The sequence below is a fragment of the Mauremys reevesii genome, linkage group 19 (assembly GCF_016161935.1).
Source record: "Mauremys reevesii isolate NIE-2019 linkage group 19, ASM1616193v1, whole genome shotgun sequence".
Taxonomy (NCBI): domain Eukaryota; kingdom Metazoa; phylum Chordata; order Testudines; family Geoemydidae; genus Mauremys; species Mauremys reevesii.
The window spans coordinates 5579216-5606123 of record NC_052641.1 but is presented as its reverse complement, the minus strand read 5'-3'; the positions used below and the strand labels follow the sequence as shown (position 1 = coordinate 5606123).

The following is a 26908-nucleotide window of genomic DNA, read 5'->3' as shown; positions in this document are numbered from 1 at the left end:
GGAAGCCAGGGGCAGAAGGGATGGCATCTGTCCTCTGACTCCCTCTTTTGGGCAGGAGCAGAAGCAACTTGCAGTTTGGGGAGATGACTCTCTTGTTCCTCATCTCAGCTGTCCTTGAGACAACTGCCCCTGCACCCCTGCCGCACCCCCCACCCCCAGCATCAGTCAACTGACACAACAGTGTTTCTGCTGCCTGATCAGCACTGAAATACTTAACCAGACGGTCATTGAAATTACCATCATTAGGCTCCAGGGTCACTGAGCTCAGCGAGGCTGTTTCAGGCTCTCTGCAGCCTCAGGCAGAGCCCTGCAGCAGGTGATGCCATGTCTGACTCACATTTGGAAGGTTCTGAGCTGGCAATTGTGGATTGGGAGCTGAGATTCCGGAGCACCGGCACATGGCGAGCAGGGAGAAAGCAGCCATTTCCCTGGCAGTCCAGCCATGATACATAGGGCCTGTCTATATGTAAGCGGGGGAATGGTCCTGCTAGTGTGGGGAACTTTCCTGGCTTATACACGACCCCGGTGAAATGGGCTAGTGAAAGGATCTGAGTCCTCACTCCCACTCCCTTTACCCAGAGGCTGCCTGACCTCGAGGGCTCCCCTTCCACTCTCCTGGGTGGCTGACTCCTCTGAACCCCGACAAGGCTGGGCCCAGGATTCCTGGGGGCTCGACCTGCCACCTTGTCATGGTCACTTCGGGCAGGGGCCAGGGTGTCCCCACTCCGGGGTGCTCTCTCTGCTCTGGCATGTCCCTGACCCACTGATCATGCCATACAGTTCAAACAAATACAATTGTTAAACAGCAATCAATTAAAAACTATAAGGAAAAATGGGGGAGGTGAAAGGAAAACCCATCACCCCGCTCTGTGGCCCGGGGACGGCACAACCGGCGTCTCTGGAACGTCCGGGCAGTTCACAGTCTGTCCCTCCCACGGCCCAGCCCCTGCCCAGCCCCCGGCTGTGCTGCAGGGACGCTGCGGGTCCGACACTTGCTCTGGCGGTGGCCACACGCCCTCAGGCTCCAGGTGGCAGGACCCTTCTTCCCATCGGGGTTACGAGCCCCCCAAGTCTGGCCTGCAAGGCCTCTTGGCTGGGGCATCTCCCTGTGCTGGGCCCCTGGCCAGGGTCCCCCTTGCCCTCCCCAGCTGCTCACCACCCCCAGCCCCAGCCCCAGCCCCGCTCCCTGGGCTGCTCCCCGGCCCCTCTGTCTCTGGCCGTGCAGCTCTGCTCCCAGCCCAGCTCGGACCCCTGCTCTCCCCTTAGCTCAGCCCCAGGCAGCACCAGCTCACAGGGAGGACGGGACCCCCCTGGCCTCCTGACTCCCTCGTTAGCCTGCCCTGTCAATCAGGCCGACCTGGAGCATTGGCCCCGCCCCATTGCCCCGGGGACTGTCCGTCACAGGGTCCTGCTTTCTCATGGACCCTTCCCCTTTCTTTTGGCACTGGGAGATGGGCAACCAAAACCCCCGCGGAGTTTTTGAAAGGGGCCAACAGTCCCCTTACATATAGCACAGGCCCCACCATTGCAGCCCCGGCACGGCCCAAGGGAGCTCTGTCCAGGGACGAGGGGCAGCTCCTGGCTCCCAGCTAGGGTTGCCATCAGTCCCATATTACAGGGGACGTCCCGTCCCTTATTTAAATAGAAACTTGCCTGTCCCATTCGGTCAGTGCCTGTCAGTCAAAGGCAGGAGGCCAGTCCTCACGGGGGCATCTTTCCACTCCCGTCGTGGCCCTGGCGCGTCACTGCTGCCCAGGGAAAGCAGACGGGGCCAAAGGGGACTGGAAAGATGCATCCGCGAGTCCTGGCCCCTGCTGACTCCAGCCCTTGGGCTTTCCCTGGGCAGGCTCTGTCTGGCAGGGGTCAGTGCTCCCGGGGTGCAGCCTCCCCACTTGCCAATGTCCCCAGCACGGCGTCCAGCGCCGCAGCAGGGAAAACACAGCCACGCAGCCTCCAGCTTGGCCCCTGAGTCCCAGGCAGACCCTGACCAGGAGTCGCCGCGGCTGCTGGCCCTGGGTTCTCTGCAGAGGCGACGTGTGTGTGTGTGTGGGGGGGGGGGAAGCGTGCGGGTCATGTGTCCCCCCAGATTTCTGCCAGGTTCATATTTTTATTTCTTTTTTTGTGACTCTCCAGCCAGGCCAACAGGGGGAAAATTCTGCTCCTGCCCAAGGCTTGCAGGGCTGGGCCTGCCGTGGGGTCACCGCTGGCCCGTGGGGCTGGGCACCTGCCCGGGTGTTTGTTCAGATCTCGCACAGGGACCGGGGGGGCTTTAACCAGGGTCATGGGGTGACTAATGCGCAGGAGCCCCCAGCCGGGAGGCCTGACCAGAGGGGGCTGTGACACGAGCTGTTCAGGAGGGCGGCTGAACCCCCCCCCCAACCCCACTATCAACAGTTACTCGCCACCTCTGCCCCCAGCATCCAGCAGAGGAGCGAGAGACACCCTAGGAAGCATGTGGGGTGGGGGAGAGAGGGACTTTCCTCCGGAGGTTCACGTCAAGACTGGGGACATCTGAGGTCTGTCCCGTGTTTTGCAAATGCGATGTTGGCAACCCACTGCCAGCACACAGCCCGGCGGGAAGGGCCTGACCCACGGCCCTTGGGGAGGAGACGGGAAGCACTTGCTCCAAGACAGGAAATCCTCACTTTCTGCTCCAGCCAGGCATGGGTGCTTCCCCCGCCTGTGCCGAGGCCCTGCCTGCCACGGGGGGCCAGATGGACCCGGCCTTCATCTGCAGGGGCTCAGGAGGGACTGGGGTCGGGGCGATAAGGAACTCGGCTTGTCTCCAGTGCCTGCAGGACAGCACAAAGCGAGGGGGCCAGCGGGCCTCGTACTCTGAGTTATTTATCTGGCAGTGTGTGCGTACAGGGAACGCAGCCGTGCCCCCGCCTGGGCCAGAGACAGGCTCCCGGGCTGGGCCGCAGGAGCACACAGCACATATTCCCCCCACCCGCACACACACACAAACCTAGCACACCCATCGCCCGCGACAGAAATACACTCAAAACCACACCATCCCCCCAAACACAGCTCACGCGTCCCCCCCCGCAACGCATGGCCCACAGAGAACATGGTGGATTCAGCACTTTTCCTAGCATGAGCATTGCTGCCTCTTGCTCCCAGTCCATCCCAGCAGTGCCCATCCTGCAACCTTGAATCCGAGGGGCCCAGTCAGGACTCTGGGGCGGGCGGGCGGGCGGGCGTGCGTGCGTGTGTGTGTCAGACTTTGCATTCACGGCGCAGGAGGCTGATTTCAGATGGGCAGAAGACTCTACCCAAAGCCAGCCAAGGCTCAGGCCCTTTGCCTGTCCTTTAGAGGGGAGATCTGCTCGATTCTGCCCCTGCTCTTGGGGCTGGGCTCAGGCTGGGGTCACCCATTTCATTCCCTGTGGGATTCAGCCAGGCCCCAGGCTCCCGGGAGAGGAGATCCACCCCCACTGGGAAGGCAGGTGCTGCAAAAATGCCAGAGCTACCACACGACAGGCCGACTCCCCAGGGCCGACGGCAGCCTGTCCTCCCCTGGAGCTAGCACATCGGCTCTGCCGACAGCCACCACCAGGAGCCAAGGGCTGTGCCCGGGCCCAGACCCACCTCCCTGACTGCAGGGCAAATCCCAGCATTAGCCAGCAGGAACCAAGCAATCGGGCCCTGGGCGGGGTACGACTGGCACCTACACGAGCACCAGGTGCCACTGCCCCCAGGACCTGCCTGCCACATTTGCGGCAATGCGCCCCCCACGCCGGGGGGTTCGGGCTGCGCATGCAGCCCCCTCCACGCTGACCCAAAACAGCCCCACGCCGGGCCCAGGGCAGCCGGTCACAGACATGCGGGCGCAGAAGAACAGAACGCGCTGACGCCCGTTAAGGCCAGTTTGCACAATCTCCACCGCGCCTGGCACGAGGGGCCCTGCCCCGCGCCTGGGCGCTAGGTGTCACACAACACAGAGCCTGCCGCACCGGGCTGTCCCACCGCACCCAGCACCAGCCTGCGCTCGCAGGTGCGCTCAGCGCACTGGCAGCAGCAGCGGGGCCTGGGCACGCTTGGAGCGCGGCTCTGCAGCTTTTGCTCCCTGGCTCGCCCTCTAGTGGCAGAAAGGGGAACCAGTGCCAGCCTGCTCACTGCCAACTGCAGTGCGAGCATCATCTCCAGCCCTGCATGCACTCAGGTGCTGGCACGGCCGGGGCGTCACCTGTGTGAGGTGCGGTTCCAGGCAGGAGCCGCCCTCAGAGACTGACAGAGCAGGCGTCTTCCCACCACCTGAGCTGGACAAGCTGGCGGGGACAGCACGGAGGATGCCGATGAGCAAACCAGAGTACAGGGCAGGCGAGAGACCACGAGGCTCCGGGGTCCTGGGGCTGCCTCCAAATTCTAAGCAAGTGACCTGGCCATGTTCCTAGGCTCATCCCCCTGTTCTGTCCTGGCATTTAGCTTGTGAGCGCTGTGGGGCAGGGACCGTCACTTGCTAGCTGATTGAACAAGGCCTATAGGAGCCACTGCAGTATTCACTTGATAATAACAGTAATAACAATTTCCTGGCTCCTGCTTTTCTCCCACCTGTTACATACCTTGTCTGGTTTGTTCCGTAGCAGGGCCGCATTAAGGTGCTGTAGCCCCATGCCAAGGACCAGCTCCTGGAGTCATGTGATTATGTCAGAATCGCAGCTTTCATTTGTCAAAGCAGCAAGTTTCTAGCTCTCGTGGCTGCGAAGAAAAGCTTGAAATGTTGACCCGAGCTGCCAGAGCCAGGCTCCCCTTTCTAGGCTGTGCTGTCTCAGGGAGCTGCTGAAAGCTAGGGGTTTCCAAGGTGCGAAACTCAGGGAATGGGGTAGGAAGAGGAGACTTTGTGAAGCTGTAAGACTCGTGCAAGGCCCTGGAGAGAGAGAACACACGGGAAGCAGCCTCCCAGCAAACACTGGGAGGCAATTCCAGCACAGTGGCCTAGTTTTAAGATCTCTGTTCTCTGAAATACTTTGGCCCTGAGTAAATAATACTTTGCTTCAAAGAGGCTGGTCACGGGGTCCCGCTGTCGCTGCAGCACTACTGGGACTGGAGCTGCTGAGGTAATACTGGTTGATCACAGGGGACTGCAGCCAGGGCCCGGTGTGAGAGTGGGGGAATCGTGTGAGTGAGTGGGGGTGCTCTCGGAGACACCACGAGGGCTCAGCGGGGCAGTTAGACCAGGAACTGTGACAAGCGCCTGTCTTGCTCTGGGAAAGCCACACCCTGGCCCAGCTGGGAAGGCAGTGCCAGGTATTGGCTCCTCCTAAACTGAACCCAGCGCAGGCTGAGGGGCGAAGCTTGGGCCATGTCAGGGCCACAGCAGCAGCTCCAGGTGCACCCAGGACCTGCCCCTTCTGCGAGGAACTCGACAGGATCCTCGGCAAGGCGACCACCCCTGGGCTCAGGCTGGTGTTGGGGGTGCAGGTGCTGCAGAGATCTTCCAGGAGGACATGGAACAGGGCAGGGGCTTCTCAGGCTCTGCGTGAGCCTCAGGCAGCCCCTTGCAAAGCAAGGCTCCCCTCCCCCTCAGCTGAGAGCCCCCCCCCATTACAGCTCCCCGATCCTTTGCCCCAGAACAGGCCCAGGTCACAGGACCTGGAGGCTGCTCTAGCTTACCCTGAGGGCCCCTGTGATACCCAAAGGGCAGCACACTCCCCTTCCTTTGTGTCATCCACAAATGTTATGAGCAGCGATTTATATTTACTTACAGATCCCTGATGAAAATGTTTAGTGTCAGATCTAGAACCAATCCCTGCGGAACCCCAGCTCACAATGCCACTCACGGAAATTTGGCCTGGCCTTCTCCCCATCATGCTGGTGGGAAGGCTGGGCCAGATCTGCATGATGCTGCAACCCTGTGCAGCAAGTGGCAACACCCAGCTCAGGCAACTGGGCCCAGCCCTACAGGACAGGAGCCACTGGAGCTGCTGCTGCAGGGTGAGTTTTTTGTTTTATTTCATATTTGTGAAAAACACGAGGCTCCACTGATTCCTCACTGATAACTACTTTCTGAGGTCAGTCAGTTCGCCTGCTCTTCACCCATTTAACATGGGCTCCATTGGACAGTGGGCATTTTTTAATCAGACTGTCACGAGTACTGTGTCAAATGACCTACAAACGTTTAGTTATCTTTATCAACCAACTTGTAGTCTCATCAAAAATGGAATCAGGCTTGTTTGGCAAGACTTGTTTTAGGTAAAACCATGATGACTTGTGTTAATTCTATTTCCAGTTTTTAATTCTTTATTGATTGAGCCTAGTATCACCTTTTCCCTTAGTTACCCCGGTTTGAAGTCGGGCTAACCGGCCTATAGTTACTCAGGTCATCTCACTTGCCCTTTTTGAATATTGGCACATTAGTTCTCTTCCAGTCTTCTGGAATTTCCCTGCTTTCACAAGACTAATTAAAAATTTAACATCAATGGGCCAGAGAATGCCTCGGCCAACTCTCTGAGGACTCTTGGATGAAAATTATCCAGGCTTGCTGATTTACAAGTGTTTACATGCAGGAGGACGTTAAACAACTTCTGCTTAGTTACTAATGGGCTGGAAAGTAGTTCAGCATCCTCTAGTGACTGGAATACACCATCCTGCTTCTTTGCCAATACAGAATTTTTACTGAATATTTCTGTATCGTTATTAACAATTTTACCATCTTCATCTAGTAATGGGCCTATACCATTGTTAGGATTTCTTTTGCTCCTACACTTAACCAGGGGGTTGCATGTTTAGTTACTTCTGTATCTGAGCTCACTGAACGCTCAAAGGGCTCCTTGCATCCCTCCATGAGCCATCTCCACTTTGTTGCTCCTACAGGCTGAGCACTGGGTGGGCTCCAGTGTTAGTGCAGATGGCTTTTCAGGTCTGAACCCAAACCCAACATATACAGTGAGTCTGTGGATAGACTCTAACCTGTAGCAGTTTTACTGGGTACTGCCACTAAACCTGAATTGGATTATTAAATTGTCTAAGCCGCTCTTCTCTTTGTTGCTTTATCAGTACCTTTTTTGGTATATTGCATCCATTGGTAACTGAATCCAGGATCAACCCTACTCTCCTCAAACGTTTGGGTCCTTGAAAATGCTCCGTATGTGTGGCTTAGCCTGTGTAGATGCCAGCTGGTTTTTGGTTTTGGCATGATCCAAGTAGTGAACTGTACAATTCAAAACCGTAATGTAGTATAACATCAGTATAGATAGGTACTTATTTTAAACTCACCTGTCACCCATAGGAAGGCATATAAAAAACCCAAATGGTTAAAGTAAGAGGTTTTTTGTGCTTGTTACACAACCCCTACCTTATGTCAGGTTCTCTGTGCGCCCCCAATTCTCCTTTCCCCTCCATGCCAGGGGCTCTGTGCCTCCCCAGTTCCCTCTTCCCTCCATACCAGGGGCTGCGTGCATCACTACTACTTCTCCCCGCTCCTGCATACTTTTCTTCCCCTGCACTGGAAGGGACAAGAGGGCTGGTAGCATCTGTCTCTCCCCCACCATGAAGCAGACTTTGGGGAGGCAACGTGCTAGGAGGCAGGAAGCAAAGAAGCCGCCTTCACGCTCCCTTTTCTTTGTAGGAGACAAGTCATTCAGGGTGTCCACATTTAAACTCTACTGGGGCACATGGAGAGCTGAGATTGGGAGCTGCTGTTAGGTTGAAAATGTTAATGGCTGACATTAGTAGTTCTTTGATCTATAGATGTGATGAGCTAAGCAGATGTGAGGGGATCTGTGCCTTCTCTATTTCCTCCTTTCGGTTTTCCGGTCTTCTCCAAAATCAACAGGGTTCTTGCCCTTCCTAAAATGTTCTCTGAATGTTTGGAATTGAGCAGAGGTGGTGTTCCAAAGTTACTGTGTTAGAGACAAATGCCCTCAGGGGGAGTACAGGGCTTTGCCTCACTCCGCCAAAGAACTCTCTATTGTCCTTAGCCCTCGCAGCCACAGATTCTTTGATGTCTTTAGTTTCCCTTATCAATTTTCTACACGTCATTACTTCTAACTTATACTGATTGCAATCTACTTCCCCATTTTTCCATTAGTTATACATACATTACTTCTGGGGGAATTCTGCACCACTGCGCAATGCAGAATTTTGCAGAAATTCATGTTGTGCGTGCAGAATTTCCTCCCCCCCCCCCCCACTGAAATGGGCTGCAGAGATATTGGCTGACACTAGGGGCCGCTGGACCTGGCAGAGCCCAGCTTGCAATAGAACAGGGATTGGCAACCTTTGGCATGCGGCCCGCCAGGAAAGGCCCCTAGCAGGCCGGGCCAGTTTGCTTACCTGCCGTGTCCGCAGTTTCGGCCGATCGCAGCTCCCACTGGCCGCGGTTTGCTGCTCCAGGCCAATGGGGGCTGCAGGAGGCAGCGTGGGCTGAGGGATGTGCTGGTCGCCCTTCCCGCAGCCCCCATTGGCCTGGGACGGTGAACCATGGCCAGTGGGAGCCGCGATCGGCTGAACCTGCAGACGCTGCAGGTAAACAAACCATCCTGGCCTGCCAGGGGGTTTCCCTGGTGGGCCACATGCCAAAAGTTGCTGATCCCTGCAATAGAAGATGGGGGGGGGGGGGGAGCTAGAGGGTTCCCAACAGCTGCAGTTCCCAGCATATCCTGAAGGAAGGAGGCAGCGCGCAGGAAAAGGTGCAAGCCTGGGACCCAGCATCACGCTGTTCCTCCCTCTGGATCCCTGGGCTCGGGGTGTGTGTGTGAGTGGCTGGGCTGGGGGTGGTTGTGGCTGGGCTCTGGGGGGAGGGGGCAAAGAGGAACTGGGGTGTTGTAGGGGTTTCTTTAACTCTCTACTCACAGGGGAATTTTTATGTGTGTCTGTTTTGTTACAGACATACTTGCTGACAAGTATTTTCAAATAAATTACCAAAATAATTGAAACTGGTCTGATTATATAGTGTTATTCTGACAAATACAATTTGCAGAAATTTTAAAATATTGTGCACAGAATGCCCCCAGGAATAATACATAGAATCATAGGGTTGGAAGGGACGTCAGAAGGTATCTAAGTCCAACCCCCTGCTCAAAGCAGGACCAAACCTCAGATTTTTTTTGCTCCAGTTCCCCAAATGGCCCCCCTCAAGGATTGAACTCACAACTCTGGGTGTAGCAGGCCAATGCTCAAACCACTGAGCTATCCCTCCCTTCACTTCTTTTCTTGACTTTACCCAAATTGTCCTTATTGATTGTGAAATTGAGGGGCTTCTGGCCATTCAACAAATTCTTCTTAAAGAATTCCCGATTTTAATTCACATTTTTCTGTCTAATTTTTTTCCCCAATCAAGTTCATTAATAATTTTCCTCAGCGTTTCCCATAGTGAATGTAATCAGGTCATGATCACTGGTTCCTAGACAGCCACCAACTTCCACGTCCAGTAATCAACTCATTTTTATCTATCATTATGAGATCCAAAATAGACCTACCATGTGTTGGTCTAACCCTTCTTGTGTTAGAAATTGTGCTACAATTTTTAGAAACTCCAGCACCGTTTTACTACTGGCTGCATGAGACCTCCAGCACGTATATTGGCTCGGGGAGGTCATTTTATGGTAGTATCATGTCAACTGAACTATTAATTGGTAGCACTTTAATAAATGATTTAAGGTTACTTGTGACTTGTCTATTTGAAAGCTATTCAGTAATTCACATCAGTTATATTAGGTTTGTGTTTTCTAAGTAACTGATTTACTTAGACATTTCTATCATAGAATAAATCATTCAATTACATCACATGGAATTACTTGGCGCTACTAAATATCCCATCCCTTTACTTACAGAATGGACCGATTTTTTTTACCATCTATAAGAAGTGACATGATTACCTTCTAGTAATGATCAGGAATCTGGGGGGTTCTGGGGGTAGGTTCACCTACCAGCTTCCACTCCCCAAAGCCAGTCCTACTGACAGCTCCCTCCTGGTGCATGGCCTCTGGGGAGGCTCCCTGCCCCTGCACTGCATACAGGGACCTTTCACCCACTGGGCTGTTTCCATTTCCATTAGTGCACACTCCCAGCTGCTATTGCCTGTCCTAATCCAGCTACTCAGCCACTCCCAGGGAGTGTTAAACTTCCACTGGCTGATCACAGATTCTGCTGGAGCAGCAGGGATCCTTTGAATGGCCTGCTTACTCTCACCGCCACCTCCTCCAGCAACTCCCAGAAATACCGGTGTCCCAGCAGGGTCCGAAGGGCGGGCGTCTGCTCTAGGGGTTGGTACAGAGCTATTAAGAGAGTCTTCTGAACTCGCTGGGGAAGGGGCCTGTTTTCTTCCATGTCTGACATATATACCTGGCATACTTGGGGGCTCTCAGGGAATATACATGATGGAGATGATAGAGAGAAAGGATTCCCAGGTGCTGTGGGGGGTGGGGGATTAAAATCAGCTCCGTGCTTTAAAATGTATCAAGTCTCTTTACTGCATGCACATGATAACAGCTCTACCTCAGACCTCACAGAAACATCTCACACAGAACCACACACTGTCTGGGAAGGACACAGAAAGAGAATGAGAATAAAGAGAACACATTTTTACTTCCGGGTCAGAAACCCCCAGCCCACGTCGTGTCACCTCACTGCCTGCACATGCACTGAGCAGGTCCTCTCCTTTCCAATTCTTACCAAACCCGCCACTGGCCGATAGTCTCTCCCGACTCTGCTGACCCTACAACGGTTTCACACTGGAGCTGGACAGCAGCTCCCATCCTGAGTCGCGCCGTGTGGGATTGGCTCAATTCCTTCCCCGCACTTAGAGACAATTTTGTGTGACTTTTAAGGAAAGCTCTTTTTATCCAGGTCAGTTTTAAATAACTCAAGAGATGGGGCGCCAGCCTAACGGATCTCACTGGTGGAAGTTTTCCCTCAGTACTTGGCCAAGATTTTCTTTTTCTTAGTTTTCTCCTGTTATTGCTGGGCAGTGGGAATGAGTCTCACCCTGCATGCTCCATTCCACTAGGTGATCTCTGTCCATTCTCTCGTAAGCCAATGCCAATGTTTGTGCATGAGTGGAACTTTGAGACCCAGAGCGTTCAAACAGGTTCTTACCCAATTTCCCAGTGGGATGTGTCTGGTTGGGGCACTGACATATGGAGCAGGATGTGCTGCTGCACGTCGGGCCTCTCTCACAGCTGAAGTCTGAACTTCCCTCTGCTCCTGCACAGCTTCCGGGAGTGCACGGCTGGTAGCCTGCAGGTGATCAGTGCATGCCAGCCCACGGGCACACAGCCCACGGGGACAGTCGCTGCGACACTGAGCCCAAGGCGGGCTGCTTGAGCTCGCCGTTCGTCCCATGCTGCTATGGCGCTGCCGGAGGGCTGCAGGGCCTCGGGACATATTTCCCTCCCTGGGGCCTGGTGGCCAAGGTTAGGGGCAGGGCGCGATGGCACAGAGGGGCCAGTCTTTGTGGGTGTGCTGGTGCTGGGCCAGGCCGGAGCTCCGGCTGAAGGCTTTGCTGCACTGGGTGCACTGGTAGGGCTGCTCATGCTGGTGGGTGTGCGGGTGCTGCAGGAGCGTGGCACTGTCCCCAAAACCCTCAGTGCACCGTGCACTGGCAAAGGGGCACTGCCCCACGTGGGTGCGGCGGTGCTTGCTCAGGGTGGAGCTGTCGCCAAAGCGCTTGCCGCACTGGGCGCAGGCAAAGGGGCGCTCCCCGGTGTGGGTGCGCTGGTGCTGCAGCAGGTTGGAGCTGAGGCCGAAGCGCTTGCCGCACTGGGCACAGGCGTAGGGGCGCTCGCCCAAGTGGGTGCGCTGGTGCTGGATGAGGTTGGAGCTGAGGCTGAAGTGGCGGCCGCACTGGGTGCACTGGTAGGGGCGCTCCCCGGTGTGGGTGCGCTGGTGCTGCAGCAGGTTGGAGCTCTGCGTGAAGCGCTTGCCGCACTGGCTGCAGGCAAAGGGGCGCTCGCCCGCATGCGTGCGCTGGTGCTGCAGGAGGTTGGAGCTGAGGCTGAAGCTCTTGCCGCACTCCGTGCACAGGTAGGGCCGCTCGCCCGTGTGCGTGCGCTGGTGCTTGAAGAGCGTGGAGCTGAGGCTGAAGCTCTTGCCGCACTCGGTGCATAGGTAGGGGCGCTCGCCTGTGTGCGTGCGCTGGTGCTTGATGAGGGTGGAGCTCTCGCTGAAGCCCCGGCCGCAGGCCGTGCACTTGTAGGGGCGCTCGCCGGTGTGGGTGCGCTGGTGCTTGATGAGGGTGGAGCTGTCGCTAAAACCCTTGCTGCAGTCCGGGCACTTGTAGGGGCGCTCGCCGGTGTGGGTGCGCTGGTGCCGGATGAGGTCAGAGCTCTGGCTGAAGCCCTTCCCACACTCGCTGCACTTGTAGGGGCGCTCGCCCAGGTGGGCGCGCTGGTGCTGCACCAGCTCCGAGCTCTGGCCGAAGCATCGCCCACAGCTAGCGCACTTGTGGGCTTTCTCCCTGCTGTGCACCCGCTGGTGCTGGATGAGGTAGGAGCTGAGGATGAAGCCCTTGCCACATTCCGTGCACTTGTAGGGGCGCTCGCCCGTGTGCACGCGATGGTGCTTGAGCAGGGTGGAGCTGTCACTGAAGCCCCTGCCGCACTCGGGGCACTTGTAGGGGCGCTCGCCGGTGTGGGTGCGCAGGTGCCGGATGAGGTCAGAGCTCTGGCTGAAGCCCTTCCCACACTCACTGCATTTATAGGGCTTATCCCCTGTGGAGGCTCTTGGCTGGGCAGCAGCATCGTAGTGATCCCCTGTAGCTCCTTCACCGGGGATGGGTTGGCTTGCAGGGCCTTGCCATTCCCAGCCCACCTTGCAGTCACTCTTGGGACTCTGGAGAAGGGCCCCGCTGGCTCCCCCTAGCAGTGTCCCATGCAGATCAGTTTCCTCAGGATCAGGTGTCTCCACCACATTGTCACCCAAAACCCCATTTACTGCTGGAACAAAGAGAATCTGGCCATGACTCAGCCCATGTGCCAAGGTAACAGGGGGACGGGGGGGGAGGCATGCGGACACAGGCATGGGGGTTCAGCCCCGGTTTGAGGCCTTGTCTACAGAGTGGCACCTGTTTAACTTAAGATATGATCTAAAATCTATTTGGTCAAGCCTGTGCCAAGGGCTGTGTGAATGCGCTTATTTCAGCGTAGCTTAAGTCAACTGGGCATAAGTTGTAAGTCACTCAAAGCAAAATCAGAGCGTCCACACACGGGAGTTTGAACCAGTGTCACTAAACGGGTTTTCACTCCTAAAGTTAAAACACAGCAACTTCCTAGTGTAGAAGACTGAAAACCAGCAGGTGATTTGTACACCCCCCACGACAGAGCACAGGCCCACACCCTGTCTTAACACCCAGAGCAAGGCTGAGAATGATCCCCGAGCCCGCTCGGGACTTGGGGAGAGCTCGGATTAGCTCTGGGTTGAAGAGACATTCAACACCAAGCCCCTTTCACTTTCCTTCTGGAGCAGGCTCATTCCAGCCTAGGAGTGTCTGCCCCAATGTTTGCTCAGTCCTGAGATCCCTGCCCCCCGTGCATGCTCCTCTGCTCCATGAAGTGCCCACGCCGCCCAAGGCAAGCTGCCTTCTTGTGCCCAATTACACACCCGCTTCCCATCCAGCTGAGACACATGCCCCAGATATTACAGCACTCCTAGGGATGTCCTCTATTTGCCCTCCCCTTGCCTCTCCTGGCAGCCTCCACACCCGAGAAGCACTAGCCCATCTCTCGTGAGTTCTGCTCCACCAGGCTTCCAGCTGGAATCGGAGGTGATGGTGTTACCGTATAAAGCCCTAAGCAGCCTCAGAGCCACACAGGCACTGCAGGGGGAGCCCCTCAAGATGGATGAGGAGGAAGGGCTGACGGCAGCTCTGGGATGGCCTCCAGCAGTGCTGGACCTTGCTCTCTCTGGGACCCCCCAGAACCTGGATTTGTTAGCCTGCAATGCCCGTCTACAGTCCAGGCTTTTGGGGCCAGAGGTTTATTTACTGTCCCCAATCAGCCCTGGAACGAGCTGCTCTTTATACTGTATCGTGCAGCATGTGTTCTAATGAACGGGACAGGGCACCTGGAAAGGGTTTATAAATACGTCTGAATTACATGAACAAAACATTACGGTTGCAGAGTCAAACCCGCAGACGTTAGGAAATGCCAGAATTAAGGTTGCTCTGCAGCCTTACCCTGCGCCCTGGGGATATGAATCAGGGGAGAGTCTTTCATTACATGACCACATGCTATTTTTTCCACAGGACCCTGCCTCATTCAGTGTCTGGGACAGACGGTGCTCAGAGAACAGGTACTTCTGTATTTCTTCTTGCCCTCACCGGTCAGTGCTACTAGACCCCGTCCAAACCCTGCCCCGAATACAGAATGATTCATTTCTTCACTGGCTTCTCTAGCTCGCTCTCGTGGCAGCAGCTTAGGCCCAGTCCTTAAGGGCAGTTAGGCTCCAAACGTCCACTGATTTCTAGCGCTGCCTTAAGTGATGGATGGTGGCGCAGCACTAGCTCTGAGGTGAGGGGAACGGAGCCCACAGGTGTCAATGTCAGCTCACTGCGGGTGCCCGATTTGGGATGTCGAGGGTCTGACTTTTCAGAGCACTCGGCAAGTTACTGCCCTGTGTGTTCATGGCAGAGCTCCCATCACATCAGCTGCAGCTGGGGGAGCTCAGCACGTCTACAGCCCAGCCCAGGTGTCTCAATTGGGCACCCAGCACATGAGGAACACACAGTGGCCACCTATGAAAATGCTGGTTTATCTGATTGCCCATCACACAGGAACTGAGAGGCAGGGACAGGACCGTCCATCTGTGCTGACAGGCAGGGGCCCTGTGAAAACCGAGACTGGGACGAGACTCGGGGCTCCTGGGGGTGCTATAGTGCTCACAGATCCTGCTGCCTCAGTCCCCTCAAACGGTCTCTGTCCCCCCCCAGCTCCTGCCCGGGCCCCCCACTCTGCTCCTATACCCACCCCTTCTGCCATGGCTACCCTCCCCCAACCCAAGCCCCTGCCCTTCAACCACTGTTCTTACCCACTCCCCTATCTCCCCCACCCCAGTTTCTCTCCCTCCCTTCCATACGTCCCCTTCTTCCTCCCTCCACCCCCCCGTCATCCCTCCCCTCTTCCTCCCTTCCCCCCCCTTTAATCTCCCCCCACTCCACATTCCAGCCAGGCTGCTCCTTCCTCCCCTCCCCTCTGCCTGGACCCAGCGGGGGAGCATGGAGAGCACAGGAGAGACGGGTCCCTGCTCTCAGCCCTGGCTGCCCCAGGAGTGACCGTCCTGAGCAGGCCCTGCGCTCTGTGGGAGGTGGATGCGCCCTCCGGTCACACGCACACACGCTATGGGGGCTGCAGCATGCTCAGCGCAAATGGAATCTTTGGGGAATTTCGACTAAGTCTCTCCTGAGAGCGTGAACTGAAATTGTTCAGAGGTTTGTAACTTGGCCAAATGTGGGTATTTTCCCATGGTAACAGCAAAAGGTACACCCTGACCTCAGGGCGACCCCCTGCCAAATTTCAAGTCCCTGCCCCAATGCAAGAAGGTGCTACAGTGTCTCAGTGAAATGCTTGTAAGGTTTCTTGGGTTTTTTTAACATGGACAAAACCATTATTTCCCCCTAATCTTGCTCTCGAAAATGGCAGACCATTTTACCTGAAAATTAAAAACAAACAAACAAACAAACAAAAAACCAGGCTGAGGCAGACACACGGAATGGGAAATTTCAACCCAAGCAGTTTGCTAAACTTAAAGTCATAAGCCACTGAAAACAGGGTCTTATAATGAGAAGTGTCAGGTAACCTTAACTATAGGTCACTGCCTATAATCACTAAATGTGAGACACCTGCTATGCTCACACTGAGCTGCAATGCCAAGGCCAGTCAAGGCAGCAAAGAGTCCTGTGGCACCTTATAGACTAACAGACATATTGGAGCATGAGCTTTCGTGGGTGAATCCCCACTTCGTCGGACGCATGTGCCGAAGTGGGGATTCCCCCATGAAAGCTCATGCTCCAATATGTCTGTTAGTCTATAAGGTGACGCAGGACTCTTTGCTGCTTTTACAGACCCAGACTAACACGGTGACCCCTCTGATACTTAAGGCCAGTCAGCTAGCACTGCTGGATCCCTGCCCCAGAGGGCGGGCGGGCAGGCCCGAGGCCAAGGAGAGCCCCTCCCTTCTCAGAGAGCAAGCAGCAGAAGCAGACCAGAAGCACAGAGGTTTTCCCATCATCTGGGGAGGAGGCGGCTGTGGGGGTCAACAGGGGGACCATCATTAATGGATGCAGGGGAAGGCCAAGAGAAAGCGAATCAGGCTGAGCGAAGGGGACTGAGGCCAGATGGGGGACTGGAGAATCTCCTTCTCTCCTCATGGCAGCACTGCCGAGTATGGAGGTTTTTGCCAGAAGATGGTCAACCCAGGAGATGCAGCATGAAAACCCCTTCCCCTGAAAATCCTGCTCAGGGGGAGGGGGCCAGCTGGCTGTTCCCTTCCTCGCCCCCCACTTTCTTCGCAAGACTGACTCCTGCCAGAAGCCATCCAGCCTTTTGCTTCCAATGGGTGCTGCTCACTTGGTGAAGAATACACACCTGGTTTTCTGCGCTGTTGGAGGACCTGTCCTCCCAACCCCTGCAGAGGGCAGAGCTGCCTTCCAACCAAAATCATGACATCTCTGATAGGAACAAACAGGAAGACTGACGTCTCTTTCCTGTTACCAACATTAAGGGGCTAATAAACTACAGTGCTCCCTGTCTTTGACTCAGGCTCTCTACAGGACTGTCAGCAGCACTGTCCAGCGCTCCCATCCACCTCTACCAGACACTGCAAAGCAGCACGTCCCCCTTCGCCATCCAACTCGCGCTTTCATACAACCTGGGCAGTGTTCAGGCACCACAGCGTTACCCATAGGATGGTGTGAAGGTTTCTTAGTACCAGGGTTGGAGTGAAAGCTGCGTGGTAAAGCGGGAGTTGGATGAAGCTGGGGGAAGTGCTGCTCTGAGGTATCTACTGGAGGTGGAAAGGGAAGAGCCTTGCACAGAGTTTGGGAGGGGATGTCCAGAGAGCACCGTATGTGATGGGACGATGGCCAGGAATGCAGCAGATTCTGCCCTTAACCTCTTGTTTCTGTGCTTTTGAAGTTTCGCATGGGTGAGCACTGGGTTGCCGCAACCAGACCTGCCACTAAATGGGGCTTTCATTTGTGATTCTCTAATTTCAGGCTGATCACAATGTCTAACCAAGCAGAAAAGCCCCATGGTAGGAAGGTGGCTAAGTGGGCTTCAGCCCTTGCACAAGAGACTGGTGAGATGGGGCAGGAAAGTGACAGCTCAGCTCTTCTTGGCTTTCCAGCTTTTGGGTTCACGCACCGATGGTTCCTGAGTTGAGTTCGCTGTTAGCCCTCACCTGTGAACCTTGGGATCTCTGTTTTCTCCAAGTCCTGGGGATCCAGGACCTGCAGCTCTTCCTCTTGCTCCATCCAGGAGATCACAAATCCTGCTCAGGGGAAAGAAAACAGGCAGCAGGTTACAAACTCCAAATCCTGTGCTGGAGGAGACATGCTGCCTGAATGGAGGGAAAAACGCCTGGAGACGGCAGGGGAAGTCAGCCATCTGTTGGGAGATGTACTGTGTCCCACAGGGACCCAGAGCGCAGCACATCCCATTTCCCATGTCTAACCTTGCACAGAGCCCAGGCCCTCCCCAGGACTGGGGGCCTGGGTCCCAGGGGCGGGAGAAGGGAGTTCACAGGAGCATGAGAACACCTGGCCTTTCCCCAGGAAGCTCTAAGGGGAGCATCAGGGATTGCTGGTCAAGTGTCACATCTACAGCCCCCACACCCTTTCCTGGTGCTTCACCATCCTTGCGTGAGCCCAAAGCTTAATGCCATTGGTGGGACAGCATCAGATCCCCAGGCTCCAGGGGCTCTTATGGGCACATATCACTACGAAGCGTAAGGAGTCAGGGAAGATGTATGAGCTGGAGTCGATCCATGCATGTCACTGAGAGCAGGTCTGAGTCAAATCAATCTCCTACCCTGTGAGAGCGGAGTCTGGTCATTCTCCTGCATGATGGAGAGGGCCTCTGCCCTTTGGCCAAACAGCCCACTCAGCCTCCAAGAGTCACAGGCATCTCGGCGAAACCGGCAGCACCTTAAACAACAGATAGCCTCATGCAATACCTTCCTCCAGTGCTGCCCCTGGCCCCAGGGCCCAGCCTGCCCAGGTGCCTAGGCCAGGGATGGGGAAGGAGGAGCAGAGCCAGCAGCTTGAAAACACACTTGAAATTGGAGGGCTGAGGCCAGGCTGAGTCCCACAAACGCAGCAAAAGGCCAGGAAGAAAGTGCCAGAGCCCTCCAGGGCCCAGGCCTCACTGCAGCCAGCTTCTTCCCCTGCTCCAGGAATCTGAGCCCTGCATTGAACACCTACACACTCACTACCCAGATTCCTTCTCCTGGGGCGAAGCTGGGGAGATGGCATGGACGCCAGGCACCCGGCCACGGGAGCAGTCAGGCATCTCTAGGACCCCGCAGGCACAGGGGCAGGGCTGCCGAGAGCGGGTTCAGGCCCCGGTGAAAAATTTTTTTCAGACCCCCAACACGGGCAGACTGGCTAACAGGGCCCATGAAGCCGGGCCCCATTCCGGACCGCTGGGCCCCGGTAATTTGTACCGGCTTCCCCCCCCCGCCCTGCACAGGGGAGCACATCGCTGCCCGGCCTTGGCTGGGTGAGGCCTAGCGCAGCAGGGCCAGCTCGTGCCACGTTCTCAGGCCAATTCGAGCCTTCTGATTGGTTATTGTGCCCAAAGGGGCGGGCAGTTGATCAGAGCTGGTGCAGGGGGAGCTCTCTCTCCCCCTCTCCCCTCGGCAAACCAAAGCCACCGGGGTGTCCTCCCCCTCCCCCACCTGAGTGAGTGGGGAGCTGCACCCCTGGAGCCACTCCCCAGCCTGGAAGGGGTAGAGGGGACCCCTCTGCACCCCCCCCAGGCCTGGGAGAGGGGGTGAAGAGACCAGGGGGAGCAGAGATTGGGGTAGGATTAATTGCTGGGCAGGGATGGGAAGAGGTGGGGTGAGAGCTCCTGCAGCAGGAGCCAAAATCCCCTCACCCAACCCAGCTGGGAGCGTGGCAGCACTGACAGCCCCTCACCCTCGGGGTGGGCAGGGCAGCCCAATCCTACAACACAATCCAGTCATCCAGAACATCGCAGGATTTTCTCTCTCTTCAGGCTGGCAGCACTGGTGGTGAGAGATCCTAGCAAGAGCGTAGGCAGTATGGGGGATGGAGGGCCAGGGCCAGGGCAGTAAGGAACCTGGGGGAGAAATGGCTGCTGGGACCAAGGCCCAGAGAAGAGGCTGCCTGGGAGCTGGGCCTGCTGGTCTGGGGCTGGGCTGCAGCAGGCTATGGGGAGCAGGCAGCTCCCTGAAGGGACAGTAGCACCTTTCTTGCCAATGAGTGTGGAGTTGGGGAGGGGTCAGTGGGAGAGGTGTGGCAAAGGACACGGGGAGACAGTGCCCCATCTCTTACAGGGACAGAAGCCTGCAAAGTTTGGGCTGCCCTTGGTGAAGCAAAACCTCAGAGTGAGAGGAAGGGAGACCAGGCTCAAAGGACAAGAGGAACGAGCTGCAGGTTTCCTGGAAGGCAGATTTAAAAGGAGGTCAGCTCAGGATCTCAGCAGCGAGTTGGCAGTCACCCCACCCACCATTATTAATGCACACACCCTGCCCCAAAAACACAGCTCCAGCAGCCAGCCAGCTCTGTCTCAGAACAAGCCTTCTGCCTTGGGCTGCCTTTACTTTCCCCAAGGTGACTCAGAGCCTATCTTTGGAACTAAAAATTAATGGTAGCTTAGATGCAAGCGATCATGACCTGATCACATTTTAAACGTGTGAAAGTTCAAAACGGCAATATATATACTTAGCGCTTTAAAAGGACGAGTTTCACAAACTTGAAAACAATTGAGACAAATCAGCTGGGAGGAAGAATTTAATCAGAAAAATGTGAATGACAACTGGGCATTGGTCAAGACACTTTACTGGATGCACAAAAAGCCAACAAATGGAAGAAGGGGGAAATGGATAGTACTGTATTGAATATAAATCAGAAGCTAGGAACTGTAGGAAACTGCTAAGGGAAGCAAAGGGACACACGGAGAAATCTATGGCCAGCAGAGTTAAGGACAATAAGAAGGAAATTTTTAAGTATATTAGGAACAAAAATAATCCTAACAATGGTATTGGTCCATTAGTAGATGTAAATGGTAGAAGTATCAATAATAATGCAGAAAAGTCGGAAGAGTTTAATAAATATTTCAGTTCTGTATTTGTGGGGAAAAAACAGATGATGTCTCACGATGATGATGATGATGATACTCATTTTACTCCAATAATATCTCAGGAGGATTTTAAACAGCAGCTCCTAATGGGTACAACGTGCCCTTCTTAGCTTTGGGCAGTAAGCGTGCAGGGCTTTGGACCTGAGTTGTCTATTGCTTTAAAGAGAATTGTTTTTTCAAGTAATTCTACTTCGAAAGTTGCAGTACTGTGAGTGCTGGACACATTGGACTAGCTTGGAGAGGGCCGAGGCACATTACTGAGCAGAGAACAGGCGGTTGCATAGGAGGCATTTACATAAAAAAACATACACATTGCATGTAAAGGCAATAGTAACAGGGAATGTTCTGCCCCAGATGGAGCTGCAAAGTTTATCTTTTGAAGTGACATTTTCACTGCTGGCCCATGACTTTAACAGCATGGGTGATTTGGCTGATACTCCTAGACTGGGTCACAATGGTGGCCTTAGAATCCATTAATCACTCTTCTTATGCCTACAGTTTATTTGCCTATCCAGGGAAAAGGGCTTTGGGCCTGTTTCTTGTGAGAGAAAGCCCCAGGGGGTTGTAACTGGTTGTGTGTAATTCTTGCAGCATGCTAACCTAGCTCTGAAGGGCACACTGGTTCCCTGTCTCCCTACAGCAGGCAAGGCCACCAGCTGAGCTGTTAAGCTATATCTGGTCCATACGTTTAGAGCCCACATTATACAGCAGTGTAGCTGCCTCTGGGGTGAAACACAGCAACTACTGTTCACAGCAACACTGGGGCAGAAAGGCAAAATCTCATACCCCACTGAAAGTGCGGGGGTGGGGGGAAGGAGGAGGATTAATTTAGACAGGCAAAATATAACACATTGGCAGGAATATGGAAAAAGTGGCCACCATCTTTACTCTTGTGAAGTGACACAAGGTCTTTCCAGCCAGGGGGAGTTTGACCTCAGTGGGAGGTGCTGCCTTAGACAGAAGGTCCTGACCCCCCGGCCATTTGGAGCACTTTAAACAGCAGCCTTAGTACTGGCCAGGGGACAGGTGGGGAAACTGAGGCACGGAACGGCAGCGTGACGGGCCTGATGTCAGCCCGTAGGTCAGTGGCAGAGCGACCCAGCTCGGCTGACTCCCCGGGCCGGGCCCCATCCGCGGCCCGGGGATCGTGCCGGCCGCCCCCCGGAACCCAGCGACGGATCGCGGGGCCCCGCTGGGCTCCACGCCCCCGCCCCCGCCACGGCACTCACCTGGGCCCGCTCCGCAGCCAGGCCGGGCGCCCGCCTCCGCACGGCCCCGGGGACGCACCGGGGAAGCCGCTTTCCCGCGCAAGGGCCTGTGGGAAACGTAGTTCGGGCGGCCCGGGCCGTGACAGCGGGCGGCCTGGCCCCAGGGCTGCCACATCCCCGGGGGCAGGCGGACGGGGCGCGCTCCTGGGGCACTGGCTGCCCTGCCCTGCCCACCCGCGCCTGGCAGGGAGCCGCACCCTGCAGGAGAGGGGCGGAGGGCTCACCGCCGCCAGCCCCGGCCTCAGTTTCCCTCCACGTACCAGGAATAACCTGCGTCCACCCCCAGCCATTAGACATAATCCCGGCGCCTGCTGTGTCAAACAACATCCAGCTCCCCAAAGAACCCACTCGATACTCCCACCCCTTCGGCGTGGGGCTCCGCAAGGCCTGCAAACTCCCTTTCAGTTCCGGGGTTCACAGCCCTCCTTGTTGGAGCTGGGCCCTGGCTGAGTTCTTCATCAAGCAGCCTCTGACTAAACCTTCTCCGCCTGCTTTTAGTCGCCCACCTCCAGTCACCTGATCACTCCTGGACTCGTCCGGGGAGGGTCTAATTGCCCCAAACATCTGTCTGGGTTAGCAGGGGGAGCTTTGCCTCACCCACCCTGCAAGGCTCAAGGTCCCAGGCCCTTAAAAGAATATCGGCCTGGGCCTTCCTTCACCTCCCTCCCAGACACTTCCCTGGGACCATCTTCCTCGCACCCAGCACCCAATCTGATGCTTATTCCTTGGGCTTCCATTTGCCTTCTCAGGTTACCTGGAACGGGTAATTGACCTCCCAGACTAGTTCCTCATGATTCAGTTACAGACACAAATACATTTGGAAAGCTGCTTAGCATGATGCCTATTCCAAGGGAGAGAGATTTTCCTCCTCCTCACCAAGGAAGGAGGCAGCAAGCAGCAGAAAGATGAGTCGTCACATCTTGAATGCAACCCTGCTGCTCCAGGAGATGGTTCCTCTGAGACTCCCAGCACACAAGGAGGGGAGGGGGGCTAGTGATCAGTAATGAACCCTCCAAAGCAGCCAGGACCAGGACCAGGACCAGGACCAGACCAGACCCCTTGCATGGCAGCTGCTCTCCACAAAGCCACCAACGCCCTTCTTCAAATCCCTGCTTACAACTGCTCCCTGCTGGGATGGCACCCAATGGCGGGCGCTGGGCATCCTGGCGCTGCGGCACTATTATGATGGCTTTGCTGTTAGCTTGTCTTCTCCCCATTTATCTGTTGTATCCCTCTCGTGCTGTCTCACCATGTGCTTTGTGTTCAAACCCTTTGGGGGCAGGTCTCCTGGAGCCACTGGAATAGAAATAATGGAGTGGTGGAGGGCTTGTCTTGTGCTCTCTCTCTCTCTCTTTGGCCCTATGGCCACATTGGAGGGCTTCACCTTTCAGTATTTCCTGTCATTCTGCTTGTCTGTAGCTGCCTCCCACCCCATGGGGATGTGACAAGGACTCTGGGCCCCCAGCCTCTGTGGATCCCTGAGTGCGTGGGGTACTACAAGCTCAGAGGCAAGTCCAGGAGGTGCTCTGCATTCCTACAGGCACCTATAAGCTCTGGCACCACATGAGGCCGCAGCAGACCCTCACTCCTACAGGTGCCTTCACCTGGCAGAGAAGGACAGGTGCAAATACCATTGGAATCACGTCTTGGTTACTGAAAAGGTAATACAGTCAGTTCCTAAGCCAGCCCCTAGGGGGCAGTGCAGCAGGCCAGTGCTGAGGCACACCTGGAGAAATACACAGTCAATAGAAAGAACAGGAGTCCTTGTGGCACCTTAGAGACTAAGAAATTTATTTCAGCATAAGCTTTCGTGGGCTACAGCCCACTTCATCGGATGCATAGAGTGGAACACACAGACAGAAGATATTTATACACACAGAGAACATGAAAAGGTGGAAGTACCCATACCAACTGTAAGAGTCCAATCAATTGAGATGAGCTATCATCATCAGGAGAAAAAAAACCTTTGAAGTGATAATCGAGATGACCCATAGAAGGTGTGAGGAGAACTTAACATGGGGAAATAGATTCAATTAGTGTAATGACCCAACCATTCCCAGTCTTTGTTTAAACCTAAATTAATTGTATCTAATTTGCATATTAATTTGAGTTCAGCAGTCTCTCTTTGGAGTCTGTTTTTGAAGTTTTTTTGTTGCAAAATTGCCACCTTCAAGTCTGTCACTGAGTGATTAGAGAGGTTGAAGTGTTCTCCCACTGGTTTTTGAATGTTATGATTCCTGATGTCAGATTTGTGTCCATTTATTCTTTTGTGTAGAGACTGTCCGGTTTGGCCAATGTATATGGCAGAGGGGCATTGCTGGTACATGTTGGCATATATCACATTGGTAGATGTGCAGGTGAACGAGCCCCTGATGGCGTGGCTGATGTGGTTAGGTCCTATGATGGTGTCACTTGAATAGAAATGTGGACAGAGCTGGCATCGGGCTTTGTTGCAAGGATAGGTTCCTGGGTTAGTGTTTATGTTGTATGGTGTGTGGTTGCTGGTGAGTATTTGCTTCAGGTTGGGAGGCTGTCTGTAAGTGAGGACTGGCCTGTCTCCCAAGATCTGTGAGAGTGAGGAATCGTCATTCAGGATAGATTGTAGATCCCTGATGATGCGCTGGAGAGGTTTTAGTTGGGGGCTGAAGGTGATGGCTAGTGGCGTTCTGTAATTTTCTTTGTTAGGCCTGTCCTGTAGTAGGTGGCTTCTGGGTACTCTTCTGGCTCTGTCAATCTGTTTTTTCACTTCAGCAGGTGGGTACTGTAGTTTTAAGAATGCTTGATAGAGATCTTGTAGGTGTTTATCTCAATAGAGTTCCTGTATTGTAGTTCCCTATAATATACAGCATGTCACTACTTTAACCTGTTCTACTTGATACACTATGTTTGAAATAGCCTGGAGCAGTGGTTCTCAACCGGTTTGAGCTTGGGACCCATTTAAAAATGTTTATGGCCTGTTGCAACCCAGAAAATTGTCCGGGTGTGGAGGGTGAAGGGACCTGGAGTCTCCGGTATTCTCAGCCTGGCAGCATAGGGCAGAGGAGAGGAGTAGCAGGGACAAGGAAGGTGCCTGTGCTGGATCCCTGGATTCTCTGTCACTGACCATTTTAAAATCTAGCGTGGCTGTTTCTCTAACAGATCTGCCCTAGGGATGATTGGGGGGCAGTTCTCTGGCCTGTGTTATACAGGGGGTCAAACTAGATGATGACAGTGGTCTCTTTATGGCCTTGGAATCTGTGAATCCCACCTGCTAGCACCATGGCCTCCGCACTGCCCCAAAGCAGTACAGACAGCACTGCCACCTGGCACCATGGCCTCCGCGCTGCCCCACAGCACCACAGAGACAGCAGTGCCGCCCGGCACCATGGCCTCTGCACTGCCCCACAGCACCACAGAGACAGCACTGCCGCCCGGCACCATGGCCTCCGCACTGCCCCACAGCACCACAGAGGCAGCACTGCCGCCTGGCACTATGGCCTCTGCACTGCCCCACAGCACCACAGAGACAGCACTGCCGCCCGGCACCATAGCCTCCACGCTGCCCCACAGCACCACCATCTCTGCACTGCGCTCAAGCATGTCAGAAAGAGCACTGCCCTGGGGTGCCATAGAGACAGCACTGTCCTCTGGCACCCTGGCCTTTGCACTGCCCCGTCATGATAGAGACAGCACTGTCCCCTGGCACCCTGGCCTTGGCACTGCCCCTGGCACCATAAAGACAGCACTGCCCCCCAGCACCACAGAGACAGCACTGCCTCCTGGCATCATAGCCTTCGCACTGCCCCCTGGCACCACTGGCACTGCCTACAAGTCTTGGGGATGGCCTTGTGTGCAATCCAGCCTGTGGCAGTGCCTGCGAAGGGTCGGTACACACTAAGCTCTCTGGTGTCTGGCTAAGCTCTGCTTGCCCCGGAAAACCTTTGCATTCTCCTCTGTCATTATCTCCCTGGCAAGGAGGGAATCCATGTGGCTTGCCATGTACACTGTCCAGTAGCTCAATGCAGTGCCAACATCCAGCTTGACTTGCTGGACTGAGACCGTCCCTCACTCAGGAGTGGTGTGAGCAGCATTGGGCAAAGCTCACACCTCTGCCATCTTGGCTCCTGTGAAGCATTTAAACACACAAGTGCTGAGCTGCCCTCTGATCCCCTCAGGGCATGTGGCCTGTGCTGCTTCCTCCCATGTCTGGGACCCCAGAGGGAGCCTCCCCTGCTTGGCCCACAGAGGGACGCAGGGAGCAGCAGATAATGATCTGAAGTTCCCAGGGCAGAGGTGCCATAGATTTGGTGAGCGGCACAGCGGGCAAGGGGCCATGTTAAATACAAACCGGTGATGAGTGCTGGCAGGTGACGTAAGGAAGGGAAGGAGCCGAGAGGACCTGGCTTAGAGGGTATGTCTACACTGCAATCAGACATCGTGACCTGCGGCTGGCCCATGCCCACTGATTCCCTCTCGGCAGGGCTTTTCAGTTGTGGTGTAGGCACTGCCCAAGCCCTGGGACTGATAGTGACTCTGAAATGCTCAGGGAGATTAGAGAGGCTATTAAAATACAAAACTCAATAATAATGGGGGATTTCAACTATCCCCATATTGACTGGGTACATGTCACCTCAGGAAGATATGCTGAGATAAAGTTTCTTGACACCTTAAATGGCTGCTTCTTGGAGCAGCGAGTCCTGGAACCCACAACAGGAGAGGCAATTCTTGATTTAGTCCTAAGTGGAGCACAGGGTCTGGTCCAAGAGGTGAATATAGTTGGACTGCTTGAGAATAGTGACCGTAATATAATTAAATGTAACATCGGGGAGGGGGGGGGGGGACGGAAACACCACAGCATCCTAACACTGTAGTATTTAATTCCAGAAAGGGGAACTACACAAAAATTAGGAAGTTAATTAAACACAAATTAAAAGGTACAGCGCCAAAAGTGAAATCCCTGCAAGCCGCATGGAAACTTTTTAAAGACACCATAATAGAGGCTCAACTTAAATGTAGACCCCAAATTAAAAAACATAGTAAGAGAACCAAAAAAGAGCCACCATGGTTCAACAAAAAAGTAAAAGAAGCAGTGAGAGGCAAAAAGGAATCCTTTAAAAAGTGGAAGTTAAATCCTAGTGAGGAAAATAGAAAGGAGCATAACCTTTGGCAAATGAAGTGTAAAAATATAACTAGGAAGGCCAAAAAAGCATTTGAAGAACAGCTAGCCAAAGACTCAAAAAGTAATAGCAATTTTTTTTTAAGTACAAGTGCTAAACAGCCAGTGAGGCACTGGACATTTGAGATGCTAAAGGAGCACTCAAGGACAATAAGGCCATTGAGGAGAAACTAAATGAATTCTTTGCATCGGTCTTCATGGCGGAGGATGTGAGGAAGATTCCC

At 54.7% G+C, this 26908-nt stretch overlaps 1 protein-coding gene across 1 annotated transcript; it reads right to left on the bottom strand.

Moving 5' to 3' along the window:
- Positions 1–10390: 10390 nt before the first annotated feature.
- On the bottom strand, positions 10391–25108 carry LOC120386938 (zinc finger protein 436-like). The gene is made up of 5 exons (XM_039506999.1): positions 24777–25108; positions 21491–21727; positions 17967–18082; positions 17338–17427; positions 10391–12878 (listed from the first exon to the last, which is right to left on the bottom strand). Exons 1-5 carry the CDS (start codon positions 25106–25108, stop codon positions 11359–11361), a joined length of 2295 nt encoding a protein of 764 aa, XP_039362933.1. The 3' UTR covers positions 10391–11358.
- Positions 25109–26908: the final 1800 nt, after the last annotated feature.